Source organism: Ciona intestinalis, chromosome 3 (genome assembly GCF_000224145.3).
Source record: "Ciona intestinalis chromosome 3, KH, whole genome shotgun sequence".
Classification (NCBI taxonomy): Eukaryota; Metazoa; Chordata; class Ascidiacea; order Phlebobranchia; family Cionidae; genus Ciona; species Ciona intestinalis.
In genome coordinates this window covers 731,098-756,290 of record NC_020168.2, presented here as the reverse complement: position 1 = coordinate 756,290, position 25,193 = coordinate 731,098, and the positions used below count along the sequence as shown (strand labels likewise).

Sequence of the window (25,193 nt, the reverse complement as noted above, 5' to 3'; positions counted from 1 at the left end):
TGTATTTTATCGCGGGTCAACTTTGACGGCCCACATAACCAAAAGTACTTTGATTATTTAATATATTTTTTGATACGTAATTGAAGTGTCGCTTCTTCTTTCCAACGACACCAAGATTGCTGCTGCAGGTGTACCATAACCCGGGATATTTAATAATATATGATATATTTACTAATATATGATTTTTATGGGGAAATACCGTTACGGTCTAATGATTTTCTTTTTTCTTTTTTTAGTCTCTCGTTTTTTCTATAGGCAAGGGGGGAGGATTCCTCACTAGCACCAACATTGGTAATAGGTTCGAAATCGTTCAGTTATATAATAAATATATTTTTGATATTTCGGGCACAAATTACTGCGTTCATCGATACATTACCTTAAAAAAACAACATCACTTTTCCGATAACAACATTTCAACTCTTTTATAGTCGTTACTTTTTATATATTTGCGCTGAGTACACAAAGCAATCGGGAACATTCACCGAGCAAATATATTTAGGCCTTGACGTAGGCTAAACTGCGTAGGGAATAATGTTTGTGCCCATAAGCTATATGTGGTTTGTTATAACCGAGGCTAGTATTGGCCAAAGTTAGGTTAAATCTTATAATGTTATTTAACTGGTGGTCATTTAGATTTTATAGAAAGATAAGTGTAGAGAAAATGGCATTTTTAACGATACAGTGGTCATGTTTATCAGGCCACTTATGCTGTGCTGTTACAAATGGTTATCAACATCTAATGGAAGAACCGATTCAAATTGCTACAAAACATCATCTAAAACTGGACAACGACAGCAACCCTGGGACTTTATCCTACCGAGGAACTGTGAAATCTTACGCGAGATCTTTCTCGTTGGAAAACACTATAAAGTTGAAAGATTGTAACTTCACGGTGAACTTGCTGAATCTTCTTTCACAGCGAGGCTGGGAATTTATGTCGGAGTGCAGTAATATAAACGGTTGGTCAAAGATCACACTCAAATACCCTGGAGGGTCACTGCCGCCTCAGTTGCCACAATAAGAATAAAGGACAAACTTTTGGGCTGGGTTTTAACATGTACATTGTACATCAGTCTACGCGATGTCTTGAACTTGCTTGTCTCCGCCATGTGTTTGCTTAACAGGCAGCATTTTATTTATGTAACCATTAGGAATGCGCCGAGCCCGAGCTTAAAAGCTCGTGCCCGAGTGCTCTTTGTTTAGCGCCGAGCGTTGTGCTATTGATATAATGTTTAACGCGCAAAGTGAAAAAAGTGCAGGGATTAAAAGATAACTAGATTAGTCAACATAGCTTTTCTTTTTATTCGTTCGTTTAAAACTTTTTCTCTGGATAGTAACTAATCGCAACATCAGCGAATGTGCCGCTATCGAATTTCAGCGGTATACACAAGCGGCAAGAGCCCAATGTTGCATATCTGATATTTAATAAAAATCCGTAAATTCTTTAACTAGTTTATATTTACATAATAAAAACTGATGCCACAATTATAATTTTTTTTTATGAATTCTACGTTTTGCAACACTGGGAATTACGAAACGAGTCGTCTCTTACGCCTAGACCGCGTGTTGTGTATGGTGTTTTTTCGACTATACAGAAACGTATTCTCGTACGCCTTTCTTCTTGATCACGTCATAAGTGCTTTGGCTCGCGCTCGTGTCGAGCTTTTCGTTGAAGCTCGAGCTTTTATAACTTTAGCACATCCCAAGTAACCAGTATTCATTCAGACCGTTTTTTATATCATCGCGAACTATAAAGTGTTAACAAATATTTTTCGTATTTATCAATGCGTTTTTCTTTGTATAACGCTTAAATCAATTAATGGTTGACCGTGCCCTTATTCTTATGTCCAATGCCACGCTGGGGAACTGCATCCACGTATAAATTAAATCGATTACACATCTTCTTATGGACAAAGGAAATATCATATAAGAAGATTAGTACCGCTATTTACAGAGTACAAATCGGGAACCGTTTTCGCGTGTATTTTATCAAGTCTTTAGTTTAAATAAAAGCATTCTCATTCTTGACGTTACGAATGTTATTTGCGTTAAATACAAAAGGGAAAAGGCCTCTTAAAGTAAGATGAACCATGTTTATACTCTCCTTTATTGTCCCAGTTGTTCGTAAACAAAGAATATTTACAGAGTTTTATAACCGTATCTACGTAAATGTTGTTAAAATTACGATTAGGAAATCATGGGCTAGTGGTGTCCACCCATACTACCACACAGTACTTCTTTACTACTGCGTAGATACGATATGTCAGAAAACAACAAGGTTTAAGTTGCGTTTATTAATGAACCGTATATTCAGCTGCCTGGTTTATTTCAGCGTCCTAATTTCTTATCTATGAGTGAAACAATTAGAACCGAGTGCCTTCATAAGTACTCGGTCCGGCCAGCTGCAGCTGCGACATAAAAGAATCAATCTGCCACTTACGACACTTATTTAAGGAACTAATGAACTAAAGGCGTCATAGGCACCCAAGATTATCAATCATGGCGATTCGATGGTCTGGGAATTACGTTACAGCCAACGGTGGATAAATGTACCATTTTACCCCGGCGTGACGCGACAGTTGTATAGGTCTAACATGGGTGTTCTGTTTTATACACCCTGGAAACGCCTACACTTGCAGCGGCTACAGGAACCAAACACGTATCCTCCGGGCTAGGCGTGCTGACGGACGATTAATCAAACCAAACGAAAATAAATTCCACATTATAACACAAAAGCAACATTGTGGAACTGTGTGTATTATTTCTCCGTGTAAAATACATTTCCAGAAAGTGTCCAAGTACTATAACATTAAACTTATATACTTGCAGTATACCATGTGCAAATTGTCAACAATGATATGAAACTATGGTGTTAGTGGAAGTGGGTGTAAGTATGCAAGTAAATAAGCACAACTACAGAATTAAATGCAATAAAGAGTAAAACGTTGCTTAAAACAATATATTCAAAGAGTCCACAGTGTAAGAAAATGCAACTGATGTAATATAACTTGATTATTCGTCTGCGAAAATCAATTACGGTAATGGTAATTTACAGTATAGCTTTTAAATTGTCATTTTGCCAATAACAATTAGAATTTTAATAGACTAATATATCAAAATGCCAATACTTGATTGGTTAAAATAGTATGAAAGTTTGTGCTGCACAAATACACAAAAAGTTGCAATAAAAACTATACAAACTTGAGGTATATGAGCACAATAAGTACAAGCACCAAATAACTTGGTAACAACAAAACATAACTCACACAAGGATTAAATTGTTCATACTTAGCTACATATAAAAGATTGGGTCGTGTGTAATAAAGATGATTGTTTAACATTTCGGTAAGCACAGAAAATATAAAACGCAATAAAATAAGAATGTACAACAATATACAACGCTGTAAGTAACCTTTACTAGCACTGTAGATTATCAGTTTCCCAATACAATAAAACTATCAAATATTTAAATATAATGTAATTTTTTTGGGGTTGTATCCAGGAATTGAATATATAAAATGGAATCTGTCTCTATGTGGAAACTTCTTTATGTGACATGTATTTTTTTAATAAGTTGGATGTGTGCTACAATAAAGCATGGTTTTTCTTATCTTATTTTTTACAAAGTTTTGATTAGGTAAAATATTTAGACATACCAGTGGTTTTGTGATATTTTGAACGTAGCTTTTCATAAAAAGCTTCTTTTGCAATGTTCAAGCACTCCCGATAGCTTGGGGATGATCTGAACTTTGATAAATCTACACTGGGAGCATGAGGTATGTGGATAATGAAACCAAATGGCAAGACAACAAATTGATAACCTGCAGCATCAAGCTCAATTATATGCGAGATTTTGTTCCAACCAAACCCAATAAAAGCTTGATCATATAGGGGCAAGTTTTGCTTTTTTACAACAACATATGGTTCAAAATTGGTCTCCCACCGAACTGGGTACGCTTCTTTTGCTGTTTTCCATCGGGAGAAGTTGGTAGCAGCATGTCCTTGCGGCCACATATATGAACGAAAAGATGTAAAAACCCCTCGATCTATTTGTTTATGAAGAACAGATTTTGTCTGTGGCACTTTAAACTTGTACCAGAAGCTTTCAAATGCAGGCACAATGTATGCAGTTTTTGGTGACTTTGCGTGTTCGGCCAGATAACTTGTGAGGTAGGTGAATAAGCCTGGCATGGGAACAAAATCAACATCGTAGAGGAAAACATGATCTGTGACAGCTTGTTTAAGTGCAACGTTACGTAATAAGTTTATTGGGTAAACAGCATGGTTTGAGTTCTTGTACACAATGTGATATCCAATGTTGGTTCTATCCATAAGAACAGGTGACAGTTTGACAAAATCAACAAGAGTTTGTGCTTCTGCATCTGTAGTAAAAAATGCAGCACTAATTGGCCCTTCCCAGTGTTTGCACATTGCTTCAAACACTGTAAGTCTGTCAATCGTAAGATGAACAATAATGCTGACATCTGTTGCAGAATTAGAATGGTAGTCAAATGGTAGGTAAAATATATGAGTTCTATGCAGACTTGCTGCAGATGAAATTAAATCTGAGCACATATCGAAATCAGTGTCATCCAAGCTCTGATAAATTTCCGGATCATCAGTTGAGCATGTGATTCGTGGGTGGCGTAGAAATGCCCCGTTTATTTCTGTAAATGTACGAAAAACATCAGTTAAAGACTTGATATTTTCATCATGCCGATTATTTTGCTTTCTTCTTGTATTCCAGTGAATTACTTTAACTTCATGTTTATGTTGTTTGTAGCATAGATCCATACGCATATGGTCGGACAATTGTAGGTTCCAATAGCAAGGAAGAACATGCAGAAGGCTTGCGTTGTGGCTCAGAACGGAGTTTATAATATCTTGATCAGCAAGTGCTGTACTTAAGAAATGCTTCAAATCAGTTTGAGCAACCTCTTTCCACTTGCTTTGCCATTCTATTGCCCTAAGTTTCATGCAATCCAACAATATTAATCCAGTGTTAAACCCACGACCAATAGCTGGCCATGGTGTGTAGTTTTCCCATAATGTTCCAAGATACCAGTCAGACTGGTTTTCCACAAGACCAATGGCCTCATTTTCACCAAATTTATCAAAGTACTGCCATATTTCGGTGACATCATGTGCAAAAATTAGGTCTGTGTCAAGCACAATAATTTTACCCACATTTGCAGGCAGGACAGTTAGTATTGTGAGCTTCATTAGCCCATAGACTCCAGAATAATGTTTGTTTGGTATCCACGAAACTTCATCTATAAAATCAGATGCTTGATAGAATGAAACAACAAAATGAGGAATATCCCATGTTTGAAACAAATTCCGTAAAATAGTTCTAGACACTCCATTCACTATGAAGTGCACATGTAATTTGCTGGTACGGTAAAACAGCAGTGACTTAATCAAAGTCACAACCTGCCTGCTTGCAGTGTAACCAGCGCATACAATGCATATATGTACCGTTGTACAGTCCTTTTTTGCTATGTATGCAGCTGTTTCAGTATTTCTTGGGGCATGGCGAACTTTGTTACGTTCAACAATTGCTTCTTTGTTTTGATAATTAATATTGAATGAACGACTCTTGAAATAAAACCGACATATGGTAGCAATGAAAACAAATATACAAATACTTATCAAGATCTTATGCTTGTGGTTTTTACGCATGCTCCTGTAAGACTAATATATACAATACATGGGACTATACAAAGAAGGCGGAAATTTTTTTCCGCTAGAGGCGGTAATTATTTAAATTAAAAAATACGGAAAAACGAACAAAACAGCACTACAAATTGTTAATAAGTGTAAAACAAATTAATTAAATAATAAAAATACCTTTCTAAATACATAAAACACTAGTAAGAACATATTTCCCACATTAGGTCGGTTATATACGCTCTTTCGTTATGTTTATTGTCGTCGGGTCTGTGGTGTAGCGGTTTGCGTGCGGTCGTAAACTCTCTTTGTTCCATTTTTACCGGGTTCGAGTCCCGCACAGTGGAATACTTTTTTATATTTTTTTAAAGTTTTTTTTGTTTGACGAGTTTGGGGTTAGGAGTTAGGGGTTAGGGATTAGTGTTAGGGGTTAGGGGTTAGGGGTTAGGGGTTAGGGGTTAGGGTTTATATCTTATGTGTATAAACCGTGAAACTAACTGCTCCCCATAAAATAGAGAAACGAATTTGTCATCGCTTCCTAGCGGAAAAAATTTTCCGTCTTCTCTGTATAGCTCCATGTATATACAATAGTTTAAACGTTTTTTTGAGTCAATATAAAAACACGTTATGTTATGTTCTGGTTTATACCAGAGTCCGTATATGGTGCTAGTAAAGAATCTCCCCCCCCCCTGTTTGCTAACAACCAACCCTTATAACCACAAACACCTAACCTTTATAACCTCTGACCTCTGTTGCCCTAACCATTAACCACCAACCTCTAACACCACCAGCACCAGCTTATTCTGCTATGTACCGGAGGATTCTTCACTAGCGCCCGCCGACTTCATACAATAAATCTGTTGCGGAGCTTGATTATATCATAGTCTCCGCACCAACCAGGCTGATCTAGAGATGGCATAACTATAGCAGCGCAAGAATGCAAGACGACTGAGGTGTCCCTAAAATACGCGCGAACAGCTCAATAAAAAAGTAAACAGTGGTCCCCTAAGAAGTGTTTTCGACACAAACTCCCGTGTCTTCTGAATTACCTTGTAAATAGAGCTGAGTACGTGGTAAATACTAAAGCACCAAGTCTAAGCTGTTCACACAACTTTATTATGTATAGCAATAGCTTATTCATATATATATTAGCAAAAAAAAACATGTTCATTCAAAAGGGTTTGGTCAGCTGTAACTTTGATTTTACTGCCTTACTTGCCTATTACCATATTTGTTCTGTACTGTATGTTCAATTCTAATACAATTTAAAATATGACACTCTGCATGGTGATTGTACCAAAAAAGTCACAAGCGCATTGATTTTAAATGCAATCTTTCGGTTTTGACCAGATTAACTACACTACTACAGTACACTCACCCTGGTATGGTAACACTCTTTTATGTCAGCTTTACCCACAGAAATAAAAAAGAATAGAACGCGCATCTCTAATGTCGGTAAAGGAGAGAGCATGATACACTTTCTCTTTTTACGACTCGTTCCCGTTTACTATAGTAGTCAATGGAAGCCAGGGCGTTTAATGTAGTTTTTTTCGTTTTTTGACTTAATTTAAGTTTATAGGGAAAAATAACTATTTCCAAACATATATATATTTCTAACAAACTGTTTGTTTGAACGTTATTAATTAAATTTATAAAATAATTAATTTTCCTAAACAAGCGCTAAAGTGTAAGCATTATCCTACCAAAAACTAAACTGGCCTAATAAACTGGAATAGTTAGTGTAGTTTTTGAAATAAACGGCTAAAACCTCCTGAAATCACTGTGCGCCTATCTTTTACAATGGAAACCAAGCGAAATGGGGACGGAGTTGGCAGTCACGTGAATAGAAAAAAGAATATATCACGGTTTTGGGCAGTTGCGCGTTCTACTCTTTTTTATTTCTGTGGCTTTACCTCATCTGTAACACCACTCAATAACACAATATCAAGTAAAACAATATAACTTGAAAAACAGAGACACATAAAAAATGATGAAGGGTTGTATTACAGCAGCATGGAATTAATGATTTATTCGACATGACGAATAAGACAGTTCATTTACAGACTACATGAATAATTCATAGAAAACATATTAAATCGAAGCGCAATGTAATCTACAACACCTAATGTCAAACATTATAAGCGCATGAACATGACATTTACACCCCCCAACACATGTACTTCATCTCTGTAAATTCATCGAGCGCAAACTGGGAGCCTTCTCGTCCCAGACCTGACTCTTTGACGCCACCAAACGGTGCTTCTGCTGTGCTCATTAAACCCTCGTTAATCCCAACCATTCCAACCTCCAATTTTTCGGCCACACGCCAACATTGAGCTACGTCATTGCTGAAGAAATATCCTGGAAAGCAGTTTGGATAGTTAGTTTTCAAATGCACCCATATACATTGCCTCTGTGGCAATTCAAAACAGCAAATTGTTTGAAGAACATTTAAATCAAATTATTTAAAGCCAATATTTAAAAAAAAAGAATTCACAATCCCCAGTCAAACATTTGTTCACCCTAATTCGGTGACTAACACCTAACTTTTTTGTTGTCTGTATATTATGAATTATACTATCTTATATTTTAAAACCTTATTTATTCATATAGATGAAACATTCCTTGGCTATGCTTGTTTCTGTAAACACCTAACAGTATAGAAAAACTATTTCAAGGTACGAACTGTGGTGTAACAATACGATAATACTCATGTTTGAAAAATTTTGGGACATAGCACCCTAGGTACACGTAACATTATGGCGATGTTAACTTTTATAGTTATTCACATTTGTACGTAGCCAGTAAAAATTATACAAAATTTCCAACCTGCCAAGCCAACCCGAGAATCATTTGCCAAAGCTATCACCTCATCCTCTGTTTTAAACCTGTACCAAAAATAACATTAAAATTTGTTCGTCAACAGGAATCAGTGGTTGCGTGCTTGTTATGTAACTGAAGAATAACAGGTTCGAGCTAGATGATAATATCAATATGTATATGTGTGCTCGGGCAAGACACTTGGTAAACATTGTTGCAACTCGAAGTCACCAATGGGTTGTAGCACCTTGTCAACAAAACAGGCTAACTCTTGGCTAGATCTTACTTAGGTCGATTCTATTACTTCCACTACAAGGCATAACGTATATAATCTATCAACTGCTTATCCAGTATAAAAATTGTGTATTTCCGACCTTTTTATCAGACACCTGGCAAGAGTGTATCAGAGTTATCTGATTCTTATGCAGCAGTACTACAACTAGAACTTACTTAATGATCGCTGCTATTGGCCCAAAAGTTTCTTCATTGCAGCACTTCATGGCTGGTGTCACACCAGTGATTAAAGTAGGTTCATAGAATGTTCCACCAAGAGAACCTCGCTTTCCCCCACAAACAACAGTCGCACCATTCTTGATTGCATCTTCTACCTGACTTTCAACCTACAATAAAAAGGATTTACAAAGCGATGTATTTTTAAATCCACCTTAGATTTTCTATTTATTCCTTTTTAACCATGAGTATACTTAAATTAAATAATGTAAAACCTAGTACGCAAGTTACAACAAATTTATAAAAAACACTATATAAACAGTCATATAATTCTCATATTCTTCCGTGTTGTAACTATAAGTATATATAAATGAAATAATTCAAAATCTAATACGAAAGTTACAAAAAAAACAATAAAATCATTGTATAAATTATCATATAAAAAAGTCATGTGTAAATTGTATTTTTTAATATTCTAATTATAAACTTTCACATTAATACAAACAAATCAATAAAAACAATATATAAACACTCATATATATATACAAGACATATAAAAGTTTTCTGTTTATTTTTATAATTCTATAAATTCACCACCTTTTCCAATGCTTTTTCATTAATAAGAGGCCCAAATGAGTTCGCCGGGTCCAAGGTATCTCCAAGTATAAGTTCCTTTTTCATTGCAGCAACGAGTTTTGAAACAAATTCATCGTGGACGGATTCTTGAACGAAGATACGGTTGGCGCAAACACAAGTCTGTGAATACAAACATTTATAAAAACTTTTATAAAACAAAAAAAAAACATTTTGTATTTTTTAAAAAAGTTTATAACCAACACCTTTCACCAATAATTACCGCTGAAGGATAATGATTTATGAGCGTGGAAGTTTGAAAACGGGGCCAGAACAATTTAGAGCAACAAAAAAAATTGTCATTAAACTATTGCAATTTAGCTGTGTTTGCAGCTTAATCTATTTTACTTGCCCAAAAATAATCAACAAATTTAAAACCCTGTTAAGCTCATATCATAATTTAATACAAGTAAAAAATGCATTTTTTTGCACTGATTAAACTTTAATGACCTCACACAGTATGTGAGTTAATAAGACTGCTAGATCAATACATCAATGAAATGTATTGATTTAAAGTCACAAGGGTTTTAAACTGAAAATTGGTAGCAGCTTCAACCAAAACAAAGCACAGCAACTCTGTATTTGTTTTTATGGAATCATTTTATTCCCTGTTAGTTTTTAAACCAACAAAATTTAAAATCAAAATACCCCAAAGCCCATTATACTGTTGTCAAATGCAGAAATGTCTTGGTAATGAGAAAAAAAAATGATTCTCAACAATGAATTGCTACTTCAATGCATAACTGATTTTAATAATTTGCACTGTTAATTCCTGTTGCAGATTGTATTCTATTCTATTCTATTCGGTTGAGGTTCGTAGGGCCCTGGAATTTAGGTCATATTCAGCCCATTACCACAACACCAAGACAGCAGGACTGCTATTTTTATTGAGTACAAAATGTTAATTCTCGGTCCTACCTGTCCCATGTAGCGAAACTTGCAAGCGATGGCGTTTGGAATAACTTTGTTCATATCAGCAGAATCAAACACGATGAATGGTGCAAGCCCACCAAGTTCCATAGATACTTTCTTCACAGTACTTGCTGCAAGTCCAAGCAAGATCTAGAAGTAAATAATATTTTACGGTTTTATTACTAACAATATAAACAGTAAAAGCTTATTCATTGTATATATAACTTATTCTCCCTTGCGCAGGGCAGTGATAGTTGTGACACAGATATTCTATTTCATACATCTCATGAGTTTTGCCCAAGGACACACACTCCCACAATGGTGGCAGCATTAGGTCTAGAACCTATTAACCTACATCATAACCACTGTATGCACTATTTTAAGATAATTGTTAAACTAAAGTCTTTTTTGTTCAACTATTTCACAAAAAAAATGTTGAACCTTCCCAGTTGCAGTAGATCCTGTAAAAGAAACAGCAGCCACATCAGGGTGTGTACAAATAACATTCCCTATCTCAGGTGCATGTTCCCGTGAAGAAGGAATGATGTTCAACACACCAGCAGGCAACCCTGCTTCTTCTCCAAGCTGCAAACAACTTTTGGTTTAGTAACAAAAAATCATCATGTTATACTGAAGACAATTTTTTAACTACATTTTTTGCAATTCTTTTTTTAAACTTAGCTCTTAAGTTTAAAAATTTTATGATATTATATGCTGTTGCTGCCACAAATATTGCACTTGTTTTCTGTTAAGTGTCTTTCACCCTTATAAAGACGACCTGTAAAGGACCTCAAAACATGGTTATGCAAATAAATACCATAAGATACATTTTAGAAGTTAATAATATCTGCACATGAAAATATACAAATCATAATACCTTAGCAATTGCCAGTGCAGAAAAAGGAGTATCTTCTGCTGGTTTTAAAACCACAGTGCATCCTGCTGCTATTGCTGCACAAGCTTTCCTGGTGATCATACCAGCTGGGAAGTTCCACTACAAGAAGGAATGTTAATACATTTAAAACATGACTGAATGTAACTCATTTATTACCAGGTAAGGGAAACGACAGTCATTATAACAGGGGTGTTCTGTTTCATACACCAAGTGCCCACTTTATAGGTACCGCATGTGTAAATTTGTGGGTAAAATTTTTGTGGGTGAAATAGTTACTTTATACCGTAAAGGTTGGAGCAACAACACTTTTACTCAAGTAGTTTATATTCCTTTTTATGTTTTTAATGATGACATTTTCCTGCTTATTCCCCTAACTCCATTGTTTTAATTGATTTGATCTGCTCTATCATATTCAAAGATATAATATATAATGTTAAATAAATCCCAATACCGGAGTAATCATTCCTGCAACACCAATCGGTTGCTTTATAGACATAAGCCTCTTGTTTGGGTGGGGGGTTGGTATGGTAGTTCCATAATTACGTTTTGCTTCTTCTGCTAACCACTCAACAAAGGAAGCTGCATAAGCTACTTCACCTATTGATTCCTTGATAGGTTTGCCCTGTGTGCAAATAAATGAATGGATTTATTTATTAATTAAATCCCTGTGTAGTGTGTTTAACACTGTTGTTACACTTCTTAGACCCCATACCCTGTTACGATGTATCACAAACTTTTATATGATTATTTATCTATTTTATTTTTTAATGAATGGCAGACAATTTAAACAAACAATGAAAAACCACAGGATTAGAGAAAATGCAATTAATTGCCTAGCCCATAATGGGCGCGCACACAATTTTATTAAAAGATAAAATTTAATTTTTCTTCTTACTTACATTTTCTTTGGTGATTAGTTCTGCTAGAGATTTCTGATTTTTCAAGATTAATTCAAACCATTTTTTGAGAATACTTGATCGTGCCTACAAAGCAATTAAAGTTAAACTAGCAAACACACATTACAGAGAAACAATAAACTTATACTAAAGTGGTCACTTAGGAATAAAAAATTTAGCTTTTTGTGAAAAGAAATATTTTTTTTTTTTTTTTGCAGAATTCCCAAATGATATAACTTTTTAAGCAATTTTCTATTTTGACCTGTGGGTTTTTTTCTGAATTAGCAAAATTGCTCAGGGGAAAACCATACTGGACTACTTACAAAAATAAGGGTAACGTTTACTTACTTTAGCGCATGTGTTCTTCCAACTTTGAAATGCAACATGTGCGTGCTTGACTGTTGCTTCAGCCAATGCCTTGTCACAATCTGCTGCTCTTCCCACCACTTCCCCATTATAAGGATTCAACACTTCAAAACTGTCAGCCACACTTTCCCACTTTCCATTAATATAAGCTTTGTCAGTAATAAAAGACTCCATTTCACTTTTGCTTCGGTAACTCAAAAAGGTGAATGCAGGTTGTTTCAAAAATGTCTTAACGTCAGGCTGACTTGGCAAAATAGGTCGACTAGAGCATTGTACAAACAGTCTGTTTGCTCTGTGTGTTTGGATAGCCCGCCAACTTAGACTTGATGATAAAGCAATTTTCAATGTACAAGAGTTTACTTTTTGTTGAAAAACATTCATTCTTTTATTAATTGAAATCTATTGCAGGTTTTTATATTCCAAATTAAATGTTTTCTATTCTACATTACATGTATACATGTGAGCAGAAGTCTAGAATGATTAAAAGTAACTCGGACACTTATTGACAAATATAACAGGTTATCCATTTGGTGCTAGTGAAGAGTCCCCCCCACCTTATTTGCTAACCACTAACCCCCAACCACTTACCCCTACAAGTACTACCACCAACCCCCTAACACAGTTTCCACCAGCCTATTTTGCTATGTACCACCGGTGGATTTCACTAATACCAACAATTTTATTATTTCATATTCTACACAGAAAAAATATTGACAATAAGTCAACAAACTGCAATAGTCTACTGCATCATAACAAAATTTGGCATCAAAAAGAATCCTGTTGTCTTTTAAGTCTTAGTTAAATAGTTTGAAAACCCTTTGCAGATAGTTATGCATTATGCTGTTGAATTGGTAACATGTAAAACATACCATACACTTTCGTAATCTTACTAACTTAACATAAATAGTTTATACATACAACAAAACTACACAACGTACATTTAAGTCGCTGTGATACATAAGTTAGAATAAGTAACTTGCCTGAAAAAGACACATGTGACGACTGATCTATTTCCACATGTACGTCTTACCGAAATAACTTTTTTGCGTTTGTTTTTGAGTGTTGGTTGTTTTTATATTATTTTAAAACCGGTATTCCCCTATGGTGAAGATTCGTGTTTCCAGATGTGTGAAAAATGTTTGTATGTTAAAATATGTCGAGTAACACGGGTGTATTGCAGTAGCAAGTTTAGAGTACAACATTAGTAGGGTGGGGAAAGATGGGACACCTTTAGCACTTATTATTCAAATATCCTGATCGTGCTTTAAACAACAACTACAGTCTATGGGAGTTGTAGGAATACGGTTTTATATTTATTTGAATTTGGATACGTAAATATATAGTATATATACACATATATGGTAATTTGGCAGAAAACAATAAATGCTCTATAGCAAGCTGAAACACTAGCACAGTGACCTACAATTACACTTAGGCTAACAAATAGAGAATAATTTTGTTCGCAACTGTTTTGTCAAGTGGTGTATATTTATTAGTGTACGCCTGCACGAAAAACGTATCGAAACCGATTGGTGCTTTTCTATGAACACTCGAGCATTTTGAAACATTTCCGTGTTTCGTCTCTCGTGTTTCATACAGTTTCATACTACAGTTACTTCGTGGGAATAAGCCGTCAGATGGTGGAGATAAGCTTACGCACTGCACAAAATAATGTTAGTTGGTTGTGTGGTCGGTGCAATGGTGCGTCGTCGTTTTGTAATGCGACCTCTTCGTGGTGTTAGTACTGTAGCCTTGGTTTAGACAATGATGCGCGAGTGATTAGCTCAGTAGTCTTATAAGAATAATTGTTTTAATGCAGCGACGAAAACGAAGGGCTGGTTCTGTAAGTGCTGTCGGAATTATGGCCTGTTTAAGCCAAAGGCGTTTACACAGCCAAGTGAAAATATATATAAAGTAAAATATCGTAAGCAAACTATACGTGCTTAATCGGTTTCTTACGTGACTAGTGCATAATAATAATTTGAATACTGTGCGTTTTTGATTGCATTAGATTAAAGCATTAAACAGGTAAATATCTTTTGTTTTTAACAATTGTGATTATAGCACATATTGTACCTCTACAGGAAGCAGTGTCGTCAAAAATGTCCTACTTGTGTGTTTTAAACAAAGCTAGCCAACGATTACTAACGATCAGCAAAGTTACTGAACACTCTTTGTTCGCAAAACATCCTGGTATACTCGGTAACCAAATATCGACTTCCGCTATCCACAAGCATGCGACAAACGACGTATTGCAACAAACGTATTTGGACAAAGCTTATATAAATGGAGAATGGTTGAAAGTCGGCAAAACATTTCCAGTGACGAACCCGTACAATGGTAAAATAGTTGGCCATGCAGCAGATTGCAACAAACAGCACGCCCAAGATGCTATAGAGGTTGCCAAGACAGCGTTTGGTTCATGGAAAGAAACTTGCTCAAAGGTATGTAAGCGTGCTCATGTTTACATGTTTCAAAATTTAATTTAAAAAATAATCGGACACAAAGTTATATACGTGGTAACTGGTAATTGGCACGAGGTTTACAACACCCGTACTATAATATATAACGACCGTCGTTGCCCCGCCATGGGAAGACAAACAACTTATAAATATAGTAGGGTGGGGGAAGACGGGACACCTTTTCATTTTGTTTTCTCGTCCGAATCGATAGAAAACAAAGAACATTTAATAAATTATGAAACAATATTCTCGCGACTTCCATGGACCGTTGTTAATGGTTTAAAACACGATCAGAAAGTTTGAATATTAAGTGGTAAAATTGTCCCGTCTTCCCCCGTCCTACTATATATTTCTTATTTTCCTATAACTGTTTTACTTTTTAATAGGAACGTGCAAAAATTCTTCTAAAATGGCATCAGTTAATATTATCCAGCAGTCAAAGATTGGCGGAACTTATTACGGTGGAAAATGTAAGTTAAACAAACACGACAATAGCTGCATGTACGAAAACACATTATATGACCTGAAGTAAAACTCTCATTAATATGGTTAATGTTTAACTTCTACCTTTGTGGACGTATAGCTGGTCCCTGAGCAAGAAACTTAACGGCTGTTTATTCAATCCAGTGATCACTTATGGGTTGTCTAAACTGTTAGACACACAATTGAAAATAACGATCATCCTCAAAGTTACATACGTGGTTACTGGTATAAAGCAGGTACGAGGTGTATGAAACAGCGCATCTTTGCTAAAGACTACCGTTGTTCCGTCACACGAGGATAAATAAGTTTCTTTCATTGATTCACTTATTTTACTCTATGTTCGAAACGCAGGGAAAACCGATAACCGAAGCGTTGACCGAAGTCGCCTTTGGTGCTACGTTTGTTGAGTGGTTAGCAGAAGAAGCAAAACGTAATTATGGAACTACCATACCAACCCCTCACCCAAACAAGAGACTTATGTCTATAAAGCAACCGATTGGTGTTGCAGGAATGATTACACCGGTATGTAAAATACAATACACATCACCCACGAAGTTACATAGATGCGGTAACTTGTAAGCGGGCACGAGGGGGTGTGTGAAACTATAATATACTGAAGTGTATTCTAAATGGTGAAACCGAACACATGTGCTGTAACGACCACTATGCTCCGCAACACAACTTCAATACCACAACTTTAATGTAAAACAGCTTCATTTATAGTGGAACTCACCGAACAGTATGATAACTCGAAAAGCTTGTTCTGCCATTGCCGCTGGCTGCACTGTCGTCCTCAAGCCTTCAGAAGAAACTCCTTTCTGTGCTCTCGCACTTGCAAAAGTAAGGTTAAAGTAAAACTATACAAATCACTTTTGGGGCAAATATATGGGCAAATTAGTGATCTTAAGGTAATTTTGGTTTAAAAGTTGTTCTTGCTAAACGTGTTAGTAGTCTTATGATACCCATGTTCTCTCGTTTTGCTGTTAATTCCCTTCGCGCTGTTTCAATACTACGATCTTCGCTATTTATCGTTTTCGACGAGATTTATGCAATTCATGTAACGTTAAAATAATTAGGATTTTAAAATAAATGGTCTGATTAAAAAACATAATTAGCGAGTATTTACCCACTCTCATTTGTTATCAGCTTGGGGAAGAAGCAGGTCTACCCCCTGGAGTTTTGAACATTGTCCCAACATCCCGGGAGCGCACCCCTGAGGTGGGAGAGGTTATTTGTACACATCCTGATGTGGCTGCTGTCTCATTTACTGGATCTACTGCAACTGGAAAGGTTGGGACTATGTAAACGTTGTAATGTTTAGCAATTAATATAGTAGCCTAAAAAATACATACGCTTCCCTCCTATAAAGTGCAAAATTGCAATGAATGTAGAGTAGGCTACTGTGGGATAAAATAAACACCGTTACAGAATATCCCATATATTTTTTTAAAATATTAACCGCTTAGAGTCGTGAGCAATAAAAGAGAATATAAAAGCATGAGCCATCATACCCGAACCTAACTATGAATGAATGAATAAATGCTATAGTAATATTTGTGTGATACTTAAACAGTACATACCCTGCATACAAAACAGCTTATTTATCTTCTTCAGCATCTTCTTGAACTATCAGCAAGCACAGTGAAGAAAGTGTCCCTGGAGCTTGGGGGTTTAGCGCCCTTTATAATATTTGACTCTGCGGATATTGAAAAAGCAGTTCAAGGAGTTATTGCCAGTAAATTCCGTTATATGGGACAGGTTGGTTGACCTTTTCTTTACTAAAGTTTTATGAAGAAGGTGGTTTAAAATTGTTTAATTTATACAAACACTTTGGATTACAAGGCTCGTATGCATGTTACCATGGGCATATGTGTTCTTAGGTATAAGACAAATAAGGGCAATTGCTTCAATCCAGTAACCCTTATTCTGTTTAAATTCCTGGAAATACAATAATATTATGAATAAAAATCTCCAAAATTATCACCAACAAAGTTACACACGTCATGGTAACTTGTAAGTAAACACGAGGTGTATGAAATAGGACGCTTGTGTCATAACGACTGTCGCTGCTCGCCACGCAAGAATAAATTAATTATTCATGCATTAATTTATTTATTCCATCATTACTAGTAAAATTACTGTTCACAGACTTGCGTTTGCGCCAATCGCATCTTCGTTCAAGAATCAATTCACGATGAATTTGTTTCAAAACTTGTTGCTGCAATGAAGAAGGAACTTATACTTGGGGACACGATGGACCCCAACGTGACAATAGGACCGCTTATCAACGAGAAGGCGGTGCAGAAGGTGGGGAGTCTTTCATTATTCAAAAGCAAAGGTTATAATAGAAAAATGTATCAAAACTACACCACTGTGTATTGCATCGTACCGAAAGATGCGGGGTTTGATGCCAGTTACTGTAACGATACTGATAGGCGTATGTGACATGGGCAGGATGTTTAGTATAGATATGAACTCAGTGGTCACTAAATAAGGTGTACCACCATGATCGTTGGGGTAACGGGCCAACTCTGGCCTAAATCTCAGGTCCCATGGCGTGGCGCGGGTGCCATGGCGTACCATCAGGTGCCACGCTCAGGTCCCAAGTGGGTTCTAACTGTCACGCTGCTGGACCTCACCCAGCACATATAGAATAGAACGTGGAATTAATTAAGCAACCAACGAACTGTAAAAGTAGCAATTGACATTCCACAGCAGTTTTCAATACGGTTTACTTAGCAATTTATATGCTTCAAAATTACCTGTAGCATAAAAATCCTAACGTTAATTTTTTTTGTTGATGAACAAGCGACACTGTATTTATAGGTTGAAAGTCATGTTGAAGATGCTGTTCGATTGGGCGCTAAAGTTGTTTACGGTGGAAAACGAGGGCCAACAAGCTTATTTTACGAACCGACACTTCTAACCAACATCAACGAACAAATGAAATGTTTAAATGAAGAAACATTTGGACCGGTTGCGCCGATAATGAAGTAACAGCATAAATGAATGAATGTAACTCATTTATCCTCACGTAGCGGCCAAGGACAGTCTTTATACCACAGGTGTTCGGTTTCATACACCTTTCACGACTTGATTGTGATGTTTTTATGAAGTAACAGCATCCCTTTATAACGGATTGCTTTTCTTGAAGCAAATAACTGCACGAATATGTCAAGTAGTTACGTGTGGTTTTCATTCTGTTAAATTTACTTTTCACCCAGGTTTAAAAGCGAAGAAGAGGTTTTAGATATGGCGAATGATACCCGTTTCGGTCTGGCAGGTTTGTAATTCTGAATTAGAAAATATTGGTTTGACGTAATATTATCGCTTGTCAATTAGGATATCTGGTATGCAGTACAGGTTGAAGTAAGATAGTTCAAGTATTTGGTCTTTTTTATAATCGTGTTTTGTGCGAGCAAAGGATATTTACAGAAATATATATCTTTGATCTTACGAAAAGAGCTTTGTTAATTATTATTAGTTAATGGGATATTACGTGTTAACTGTTTATTCATCCTAGTCAATATATTTATTGTAGTAATTTCTTGTTCGGAGCGACAACGATGCTTTTTATAAAATTTATTTTTTAAAATGAGTTTATGAAATTGCAGGATACTTCTATAGTAACGACGTGGATCAGTGTTGGCGGGTGGCTGAGAAGTTAGAGGTTGGAATGGTGGGGATTAATGAAGGATTTGTAAACACAGCAGAAGCTCCGTTTGGTGGCGTCAAAGAGTCAGGGCTGGGACGAGAAGGCTCCCAGTTTGCGCTCGATGAATTTACAGAGATGAAGTACATGTGTTGGGGGGTGTAAATGCCAGCAGTCATGTCAACGCGCTGTTGCAATTATCATCTCATTATTGTAATATCAATATACAGTAGGTTGGGGTAAGATAGTCAGTGTTATCATTCCCCTCTATCGTCATATACCCAAATGTATATACCTATCATTGCATCACTAAGACAGCGTTGTAATTGGTAAAAACACTATTAGGAATATGGGATATTATGTGATAATGGTATCCACTTTACCCTGCAGTATTACATTGTAAATTCTTCATGCCTGTGTGCTTCAGTTCACAGAACTGCAATATGTGCACCGCAGTACGAGAAAATAAAACGACGAAGCTAAAACTCATGATGTTTCTTTGTCAACCGAGCCGACTAAGCAAACATCTAAAGTTAAATATTAACTCCAGGCGTTTTATAAAACGAGCGAGTGAACGAAATGGGATGACAAATATTTGTCACACTTGCAATGACAACGGAAAATTTTGAGTATTGTGGTAACTCAGTGAAGTGTTCCAGGAAAATTAGTCAGGTGCTTGTTAGTTTGGTTTCATAAATAAGGGGCAAGTGGACACGACAGCAACGTAAAGCATACATAAAGCTGGTTGTATAGTTGAAACGTTGTCAGCTTACATGCGGTTACTTTGGTCAGTGTAATGTACAGAAATATGCATGTCAGTGCGTTTGCAGAATGTGTTACAAACTTTATTCTATCGTTTTAGTGACATGTAATAAGTTGTGTTTTAAACAAGAATAATGAATACGTTGTTGGTAGCGCTTGCGATTCTAGTGGCTTGTGTCACCATGGGTAAGTCCGTTAACTGAGTTATTTGAAGATATGATTTTGTTATTTATTTATGTTTGTCCTGTTTCATACACCTCGCGCCCGCGTCCGCGTTACCACATATTATGTCGATTTTTGGAGAGGATATTTGGGAAGTAAATTATTATTTTTAAATTGGTGACAAACGATTTAGACAACCCATAGGTCACTATTGAAGCGATTGCCTTTAAGTGTCTTGACCCATGTGACAAACAAGCCAACAATGGTAGCAGCATCGAGTCATATATTGGCTGGAGACTGACCACTGTGCCAGAGCGACGGTATATAGGTCAGTCCAATTAATCTGGTTGGTTTACATTACAGGCCATGGACTAACATGTACATCCCCGGATGTTAAAATAACAATTAAAATCACAGATCCAACCGAGGTAAGAATATGAAATAAATATATTTCATACAAAATCTGCTTTGAAACTTTTATTGCATATATAGTAGGGCGGGGGAAGATGGGACACATTTTTAATCTATTTTCTCCTCCAATTTGGTAGTAAACAAACAATCAACAATTTTTTATAATACTTTATCCTCACGGCTTCCATAGTTCGTTGTTAATTGTTTAAAACACGATCAGGATATTTGGTTATTATGTGTGAAAGGTGTCCCATCTTCCCCCACCCTACTATATAACCCAACGTATACTTTTATATATAAAACTTCGTAAATTGCTAAATGCTTTATCCGTATTGACTCCTATTTTGTTTTAGTTTGACCATGCCGAGAGATATCTCTTTACCGGCGTAATGGCTTACTCGTTCCGTAAATACTGCAGTGTTTTCAACCCAATGGATACAAGATGTACGGATGCTTACAATAACACCATCGAGTAAGAATATTATTTATATGTTAACATATAGCACACCATTGTTGGCGCGTGGCTCCATCAAGATAGAGATTTAAAAAAATAATCCACAAAGTTACATATATAGTACATTGGGGGAAGATGGGACACTTAAGCATATATTGCCACATATTTCCAAAATCAAAATAGATGACGTTTTTGGGGTAATACCACGAACTAGCACTATCATTCCTTTATTAATTGACACCAATTGACTAAAATATAATAAAACACACGAGGAGTTATTTAGCGATCCGCACAACAGGTGAAAAATACTATACATGGTAACTCGTAAGCGGGCACGTGCTGTACGAACACATCACCCGTGACCGATAATAAGTTAGTTACATTACCATTATATCTGCTCGCGTTCGTACATTCTTTTATAAAAATCGGTAGACTATTTTTCCATTGTGTAAGGAGGTCTGAAAATCTTAATTGAAAAACTAATTGTAAAATTTTGTTTCAGCACAGCAGATGTCAACATCAGCCATGTAACCGACAGATTCGCTATGTGTGTCAAAGTTACTTTACCTAGTGGTGTTAGTGCTAGCCCGAAATTTATCGAAGACGTCGTAAGGTATGGTGGGAAAGTAACGCAAGAACACAAAAATAACGACATCTTATGCCGTTTATAAAATATTATATAAAATAGTATGGGTAGAATGGATACCGTTAGTACATAATATCGTGTTTTAATAATCAACAACGACCTTTATAGATTCGTAAGGATGGGGTTATATAATTCCGTAAACATATACTATGTTTACTACTATAGTACTATACTAAATGGGACGATAAAAAAATAAAATCATGTACCATCTTACTCCAACATACATAACTATTATTATGCAACTAACAACGGTAAATGGCAGTCGTGAGGAAATGGTTTTACAATTGTTTGAATGTTATTTGTTTACTACCAAATGAGTGAAGAAATTAAAACGGAAAGGTGTCCCAACTCCCCTTCACCCTACTATATATCTCTATAATAGGTCATGTTTCAGCCAGCTAAATCAATATTACCTCCACGTATCTTCATACAGGACAACCCAACCAAGATTCAACGGAGCTCTGGTGTTGACCGATACCACTCTGTTATTCCAAGGCATTCCACCAACTCTTAAACCTCAAGTGATCCCAGATTTTCCAACTTGGTTGATCCCGTTCATTGTATTTGTGTGCCTTGTGGTGTTGGCTGCAATTGCCATCCTCTCCTACAGTGCATATCAAGCGTGAGTAAACTGGCTGTTACTGAAATGAGTTACTCGTGTGTTATATTGAGAGTTTTATTCTATAGTATATAGATTGGTATAAATAGTTTCGAAAATATGAATAAATAAAATTTAATGGCAGGGCAACGATAGTCGTTATAACACGGCTGTTCAGTTTCGGTCACTTTTGTAAATGAATGTTTTTAAATGGCTGACAAAACCATTGCGTGACCACTGGATTAAAGCTATCGACGTTATATGTCGTACCTAATATATGTTCTTAACCTACAATAAGTATGAGATGTTGTTTAGAAAACACAAGAAACTTGACGAAAAGAACGGAGATAACGAAAGTCTTAACAGCGAAAATCATGCATATGAAGTATATGAAAACGGGAATGGTGCCGGGTCTATTACAATGCTTTAATGTAAACAAACATTTATTCTTAAGTTGCTGTGTTTATCTGTAATATAGTATAGGTTGGGGTATGATGGATACCGTTTGCATATAACATCCAATGTCTCCAAATTCTGTTTTTAATAATTAACAACGGTTCTAGAGTCTTGAAGATACGATTGTATAATTCTGTAATATTCTTTGTTTACTACAATAAAAGAGAATGAAATATAAAGATAAAAGGGACGATAAAGGAGAATGAAAACTTTGACCATCTTACCCCACCCTACTGTGTATATTGACAATATATTCATTTGTTGATGGCAGTAACAACTTTAAACCCTCATCCTCGTTCAAAATTATTATCACGTTTACTTTTGCCAAAAAGGTTTAGTAAAGTTAGAACTAGATACACTTTTTAAGTAATGTAGATATAAAAAATACGATTTCATTGTGCACATGTATAGTACTGTGGGTAAAATGCGATGATGTTAGCACATATTACCCAATATTTCTTAATCATTTTAAACAATTTATAACGCTGTTTTAGAGTCGTGAGAACACGGTAGTTCTATAAATATTTCTTGTTTATTACCGAATGGCTCGGGAAATAGAATGAAAAGATGCTCCATCTTACCCCAACTTAATGCAGTATGTCCAAGAACAAAGTATAGCAAAAGCACGTTTACTTTTTATTTCATTCTGTTAATTTAAAAATTTTTTTTTCGGTAAATAGTAGGGTGGGAAAGACGGGGCACGACACTTTTAGCACAAAATATTCAGAGGATACGGTTTCATAATTTGAATGTTCTTTGTTTACTACCAAGTGGGGAAAGAAAATAGGATAAAATGTGTACCATCTTCCCCCACCGTACTATATGTTTATTGATAATTCACTAAAAGGTTAAAACATAATATAAAATTCATGTACAATGATAACATGCACACGTTGTCTTAAAAAATATTAGAAATACATTCGTTCAATATCAGATATTTCAGAATCTTTTGTTTTTTCCGAGTCGTCTTCCATTGGTGATATGTTTAGTAACAAACCATCATTTTGTAACATTGTCTTCGTTAGCCATGGTACTAAAAATAGAACGAACTAGTTAAACATTAAAGCAGACAATATAATATTAAACACTGTTTCGTTGGCCACTAACTTTTATTTGGAAAAAATACTTAAGTAAACTATATTTTTTTCGAGGCTATGGTCAGGCGCTTGGATTGTAGCCGAAGGATATCGGGTTCGAAGCTGATACCATTGACGCGGTAAACGTGTCTAAAACCAGTCATAAAAAAAAGTTGCAGCACTTTATATGTGTCTGGGTAACGGGATAATTCTTGCTTAAATTGTAAGTTCAGTGGCGTGCTAGGTTGTAGGACTCCACGCACGTAGAATATAGGTTTGCACTTTTTATGATAAGATAGAAATCTTAAATACCTTTTTTATTCATTCTTTCATGACGTCGACGATGGCCCTCGCTGTTACTTAATAGAAATATCATGAACAACAAAACTAAATAGAATCTCTTTAATCGCAAATGCATGTTCGTTGTTCCAGCCCAATATATCTGTATAACTGTATTTTATAAGATTGTAGCTTAAATACTCATTACATGTACTGAAACCTGGCTTTTCAGTTCGAAATTCCTGTTATAGATCCCGTTACTGTTTGATTACACAAGAGATGTCATTAATGCTTTGACAAAACCTACAGTACATATGGCCTGCAACCATATAGTTAAGCTATATAGCTTGTATGCATGGCCAGTAATGGTATTTATCTAAGTATAGAACGTTAACTATCTTGCAGTGTATACATATACACGTGCTGCGCTTAAATACTGTGCATCTAACAAGAAAGAAATGAAACAATTAAATATCTTGTTACTGATTGGCGCGTAATTTCCTTTTGCGTGTTCTTAGGGCAAACCGTTGGAAATAAGCTGTTTGCGATGTTTTAATGTCTATATCTCTATGTGTATATATGCATCAGTAGATATATGTATTTATACACGACGTGGCTCTCCTAAGTTAAAACATACGAGCATCTAGCAATTATAGCAATAAACAATACCTTTACATTATAAAAAAGAAATACACAACCAATAATTACGGATTATAGTTCTCTTGTAAGTATAATGTATTTGATATGTTAGTTACTCTGACATGTATACATGCGTTCAGGAAATATGGGGTAATATGTGGTAACGGTATCTTACCCCACATTTTTCTACATTCTTCTGTGATTTTCCCCAAGCCCAAAACAATATACTATAGGGTATAGGGGAAGTTGGGACACATTAGTATTTTATTTTCTCGTCACATTTAGTAGAAAACAAAGATAATTTGAATAATTATACGACTCCTATTGATCGTTAATTATTTAAAACACGATCAGGATATTTGGAATTTAGGCCTATGTGCTAAATGTCTCCCCCTCCCCCCCACCCTACTTATATGTAGTAACATTCTTACTTTATTTGCCGCTGTTGTTCGCCATAGCAGTATATTTAAT

At 35.8% G+C, this 25,193-nt stretch overlaps 4 protein-coding genes and 1 long non-coding RNA gene across 10 annotated transcripts in view; 2 read left to right on the top strand and 3 right to left on the bottom strand.

Moving 5' to 3' along the window:
- Window positions 1–2,736: 2,736 nt before the first annotated feature.
- LOC100175352 (LARGE xylosyl- and glucuronyltransferase 2-like) lies at window positions 2,737–5,753 on the bottom strand. Its single transcript, XM_002128739.5, has one exon. The coding sequence runs from the start codon at window positions 5,680–5,682 to the stop codon at window positions 3,634–3,636; it is 2,049 nt and encodes a 682-aa protein (XP_002128775.1). The 5' UTR covers window positions 5,683–5,753; the 3' UTR covers window positions 2,737–3,633.
- A 1,900-nt stretch (window positions 5,754–7,653) lies between these two features.
- On the bottom strand, window positions 7,654–13,134 carry LOC100180018 (succinate-semialdehyde dehydrogenase, mitochondrial). The gene is made up of 10 exons (XM_002128663.4): window positions 12,625–13,134; window positions 12,280–12,363; window positions 11,832–12,002; window positions 11,363–11,479; window positions 10,927–11,070; window positions 10,492–10,635; window positions 9,538–9,696; window positions 8,941–9,110; window positions 8,500–8,558; window positions 7,654–8,031 (listed from the first exon to the last, which is right to left on the bottom strand). Exons 1-10 carry the CDS (start codon window positions 13,021–13,023, stop codon window positions 7,829–7,831), a joined length of 1,650 nt encoding a protein of 549 aa, XP_002128699.1. The 5' UTR covers window positions 13,024–13,134; the 3' UTR covers window positions 7,654–7,828.
- Window positions 13,135–14,726: 1,592 nt separating this feature from the next.
- LOC100183966 (succinate-semialdehyde dehydrogenase, mitochondrial-like) lies at window positions 14,727–19,726 on the top strand. 2 transcript variants are annotated; one of them, XR_003395762.1, is made up of 10 exons: window positions 14,727–15,086; window positions 15,491–15,574; window positions 15,939–16,109; window positions 16,311–16,427; window positions 16,734–16,877; window positions 17,202–17,345; window positions 17,736–17,894; window positions 18,414–18,652; window positions 18,812–18,870; window positions 19,202–19,240. XR_003395762.1 is itself a non-coding variant. In XM_002123524.5 (10 exons), exons 1-10 carry the CDS (start codon window positions 14,745–14,747, stop codon window positions 19,402–19,404), a joined length of 1,590 nt encoding a protein of 529 aa, XP_002123560.2. In that variant the 5' UTR covers window positions 14,727–14,744; the 3' UTR covers window positions 19,405–19,726. The 2 variants fall into 2 exon arrangements, 1 of the variants encoding a protein (XP_002123560.2); XM_002123524.5 differs by having other exon boundaries at window positions 18,414–18,580; window positions 19,202–19,726.
- Window positions 19,727–20,075: 349 nt separating this feature from the next.
- On the top strand, window positions 20,076–23,663 carry LOC100185540 (collectrin). The gene is made up of 6 exons (XM_002129016.3): window positions 20,076–20,187; window positions 20,527–20,591; window positions 20,928–21,046; window positions 21,531–21,641; window positions 22,108–22,296; window positions 22,588–23,663. Exons 1-6 carry the CDS (start codon window positions 20,136–20,138, stop codon window positions 22,700–22,702), a joined length of 651 nt encoding a protein of 216 aa, XP_002129052.1. The 5' UTR covers window positions 20,076–20,135; the 3' UTR covers window positions 22,703–23,663.
- Window positions 23,043–25,193, bottom strand: part of LOC101243144 — a 4,011-nt gene continuing 1,860 nt past the window's right edge. For 3 of the 5 annotated variants that reach the window (XR_003395766.1, XR_003395765.1, XR_717167.3), the window contains exons 4-5: window positions 24,117–24,246; window positions 23,043–23,761 (exon numbers count right to left, since the gene is read on the bottom strand). This is a non-coding gene — a long non-coding RNA (uncharacterized LOC101243144). Of the gene's footprint in view, window positions 23,762–24,116; window positions 24,255–24,303; window positions 24,344–25,193 lie in introns of all 5 variants that reach the window. The other 2 variants (XR_003395764.1, XR_003395763.1) reach the window with 2 other exon arrangements.

Coding starts and splice junctions, on each gene's coding strand:
- LOC100175352 (XM_002128739.5), bottom strand. CDS start 5,682: ATGCGTAAAAACCACAAGCATAAGATCTTGATAAGTATTTGTATATTT.
- LOC100180018 (XM_002128663.4), bottom strand. CDS start 13,023: ATGAATGTTTTTCAACAAAAAGTAAACTCTTGTACATTGAAAATTGCT. Junction 10,636..10,926: donor GATCTACTGCAACTGGGAAG/GTTCAACATTTT, acceptor ATTTACTTCTAG/ATCTTGCTTGGACTTGCAGC. Junction 9,697..10,491: donor AGTTTCGCTACATGGGACAG/GTAGGACCGAGA, acceptor TTGTATTCACAG/ACTTGTGTTTGCGCCAACCG.
- LOC100183966 (XM_002123524.5), top strand. CDS start 14,745: ATGTCCTACTTGTGTGTTTTAAACAAAGCTAGCCAACGATTACTAACG. Junction 16,878..17,201: donor GATCTACTGCAACTGGAAAG/GTTGGGACTATG, acceptor TATCTTCTTCAG/CATCTTCTTGAACTATCAGC. Junction 17,346..17,735: donor AATTCCGTTATATGGGACAG/GTTGGTTGACCT, acceptor TACTGTTCACAG/ACTTGCGTTTGCGCCAATCG.
- LOC100185540 (XM_002129016.3), top strand. CDS start 20,136: ATGAATACGTTGTTGGTAGCGCTTGCGATTCTAGTGGCTTGTGTCACC. Junction 20,188..20,526: donor AGTGGCTTGTGTCACCATGG/GTAAGTCCGTTA, acceptor TTTACATTACAG/GCCATGGACTAACATGTACA. Junction 21,642..22,107: donor TTTATCGAAGACGTCGTAAG/GTATGGTGGGAA, acceptor ATCTTCATACAG/GACAACCCAACCAAGATTCA.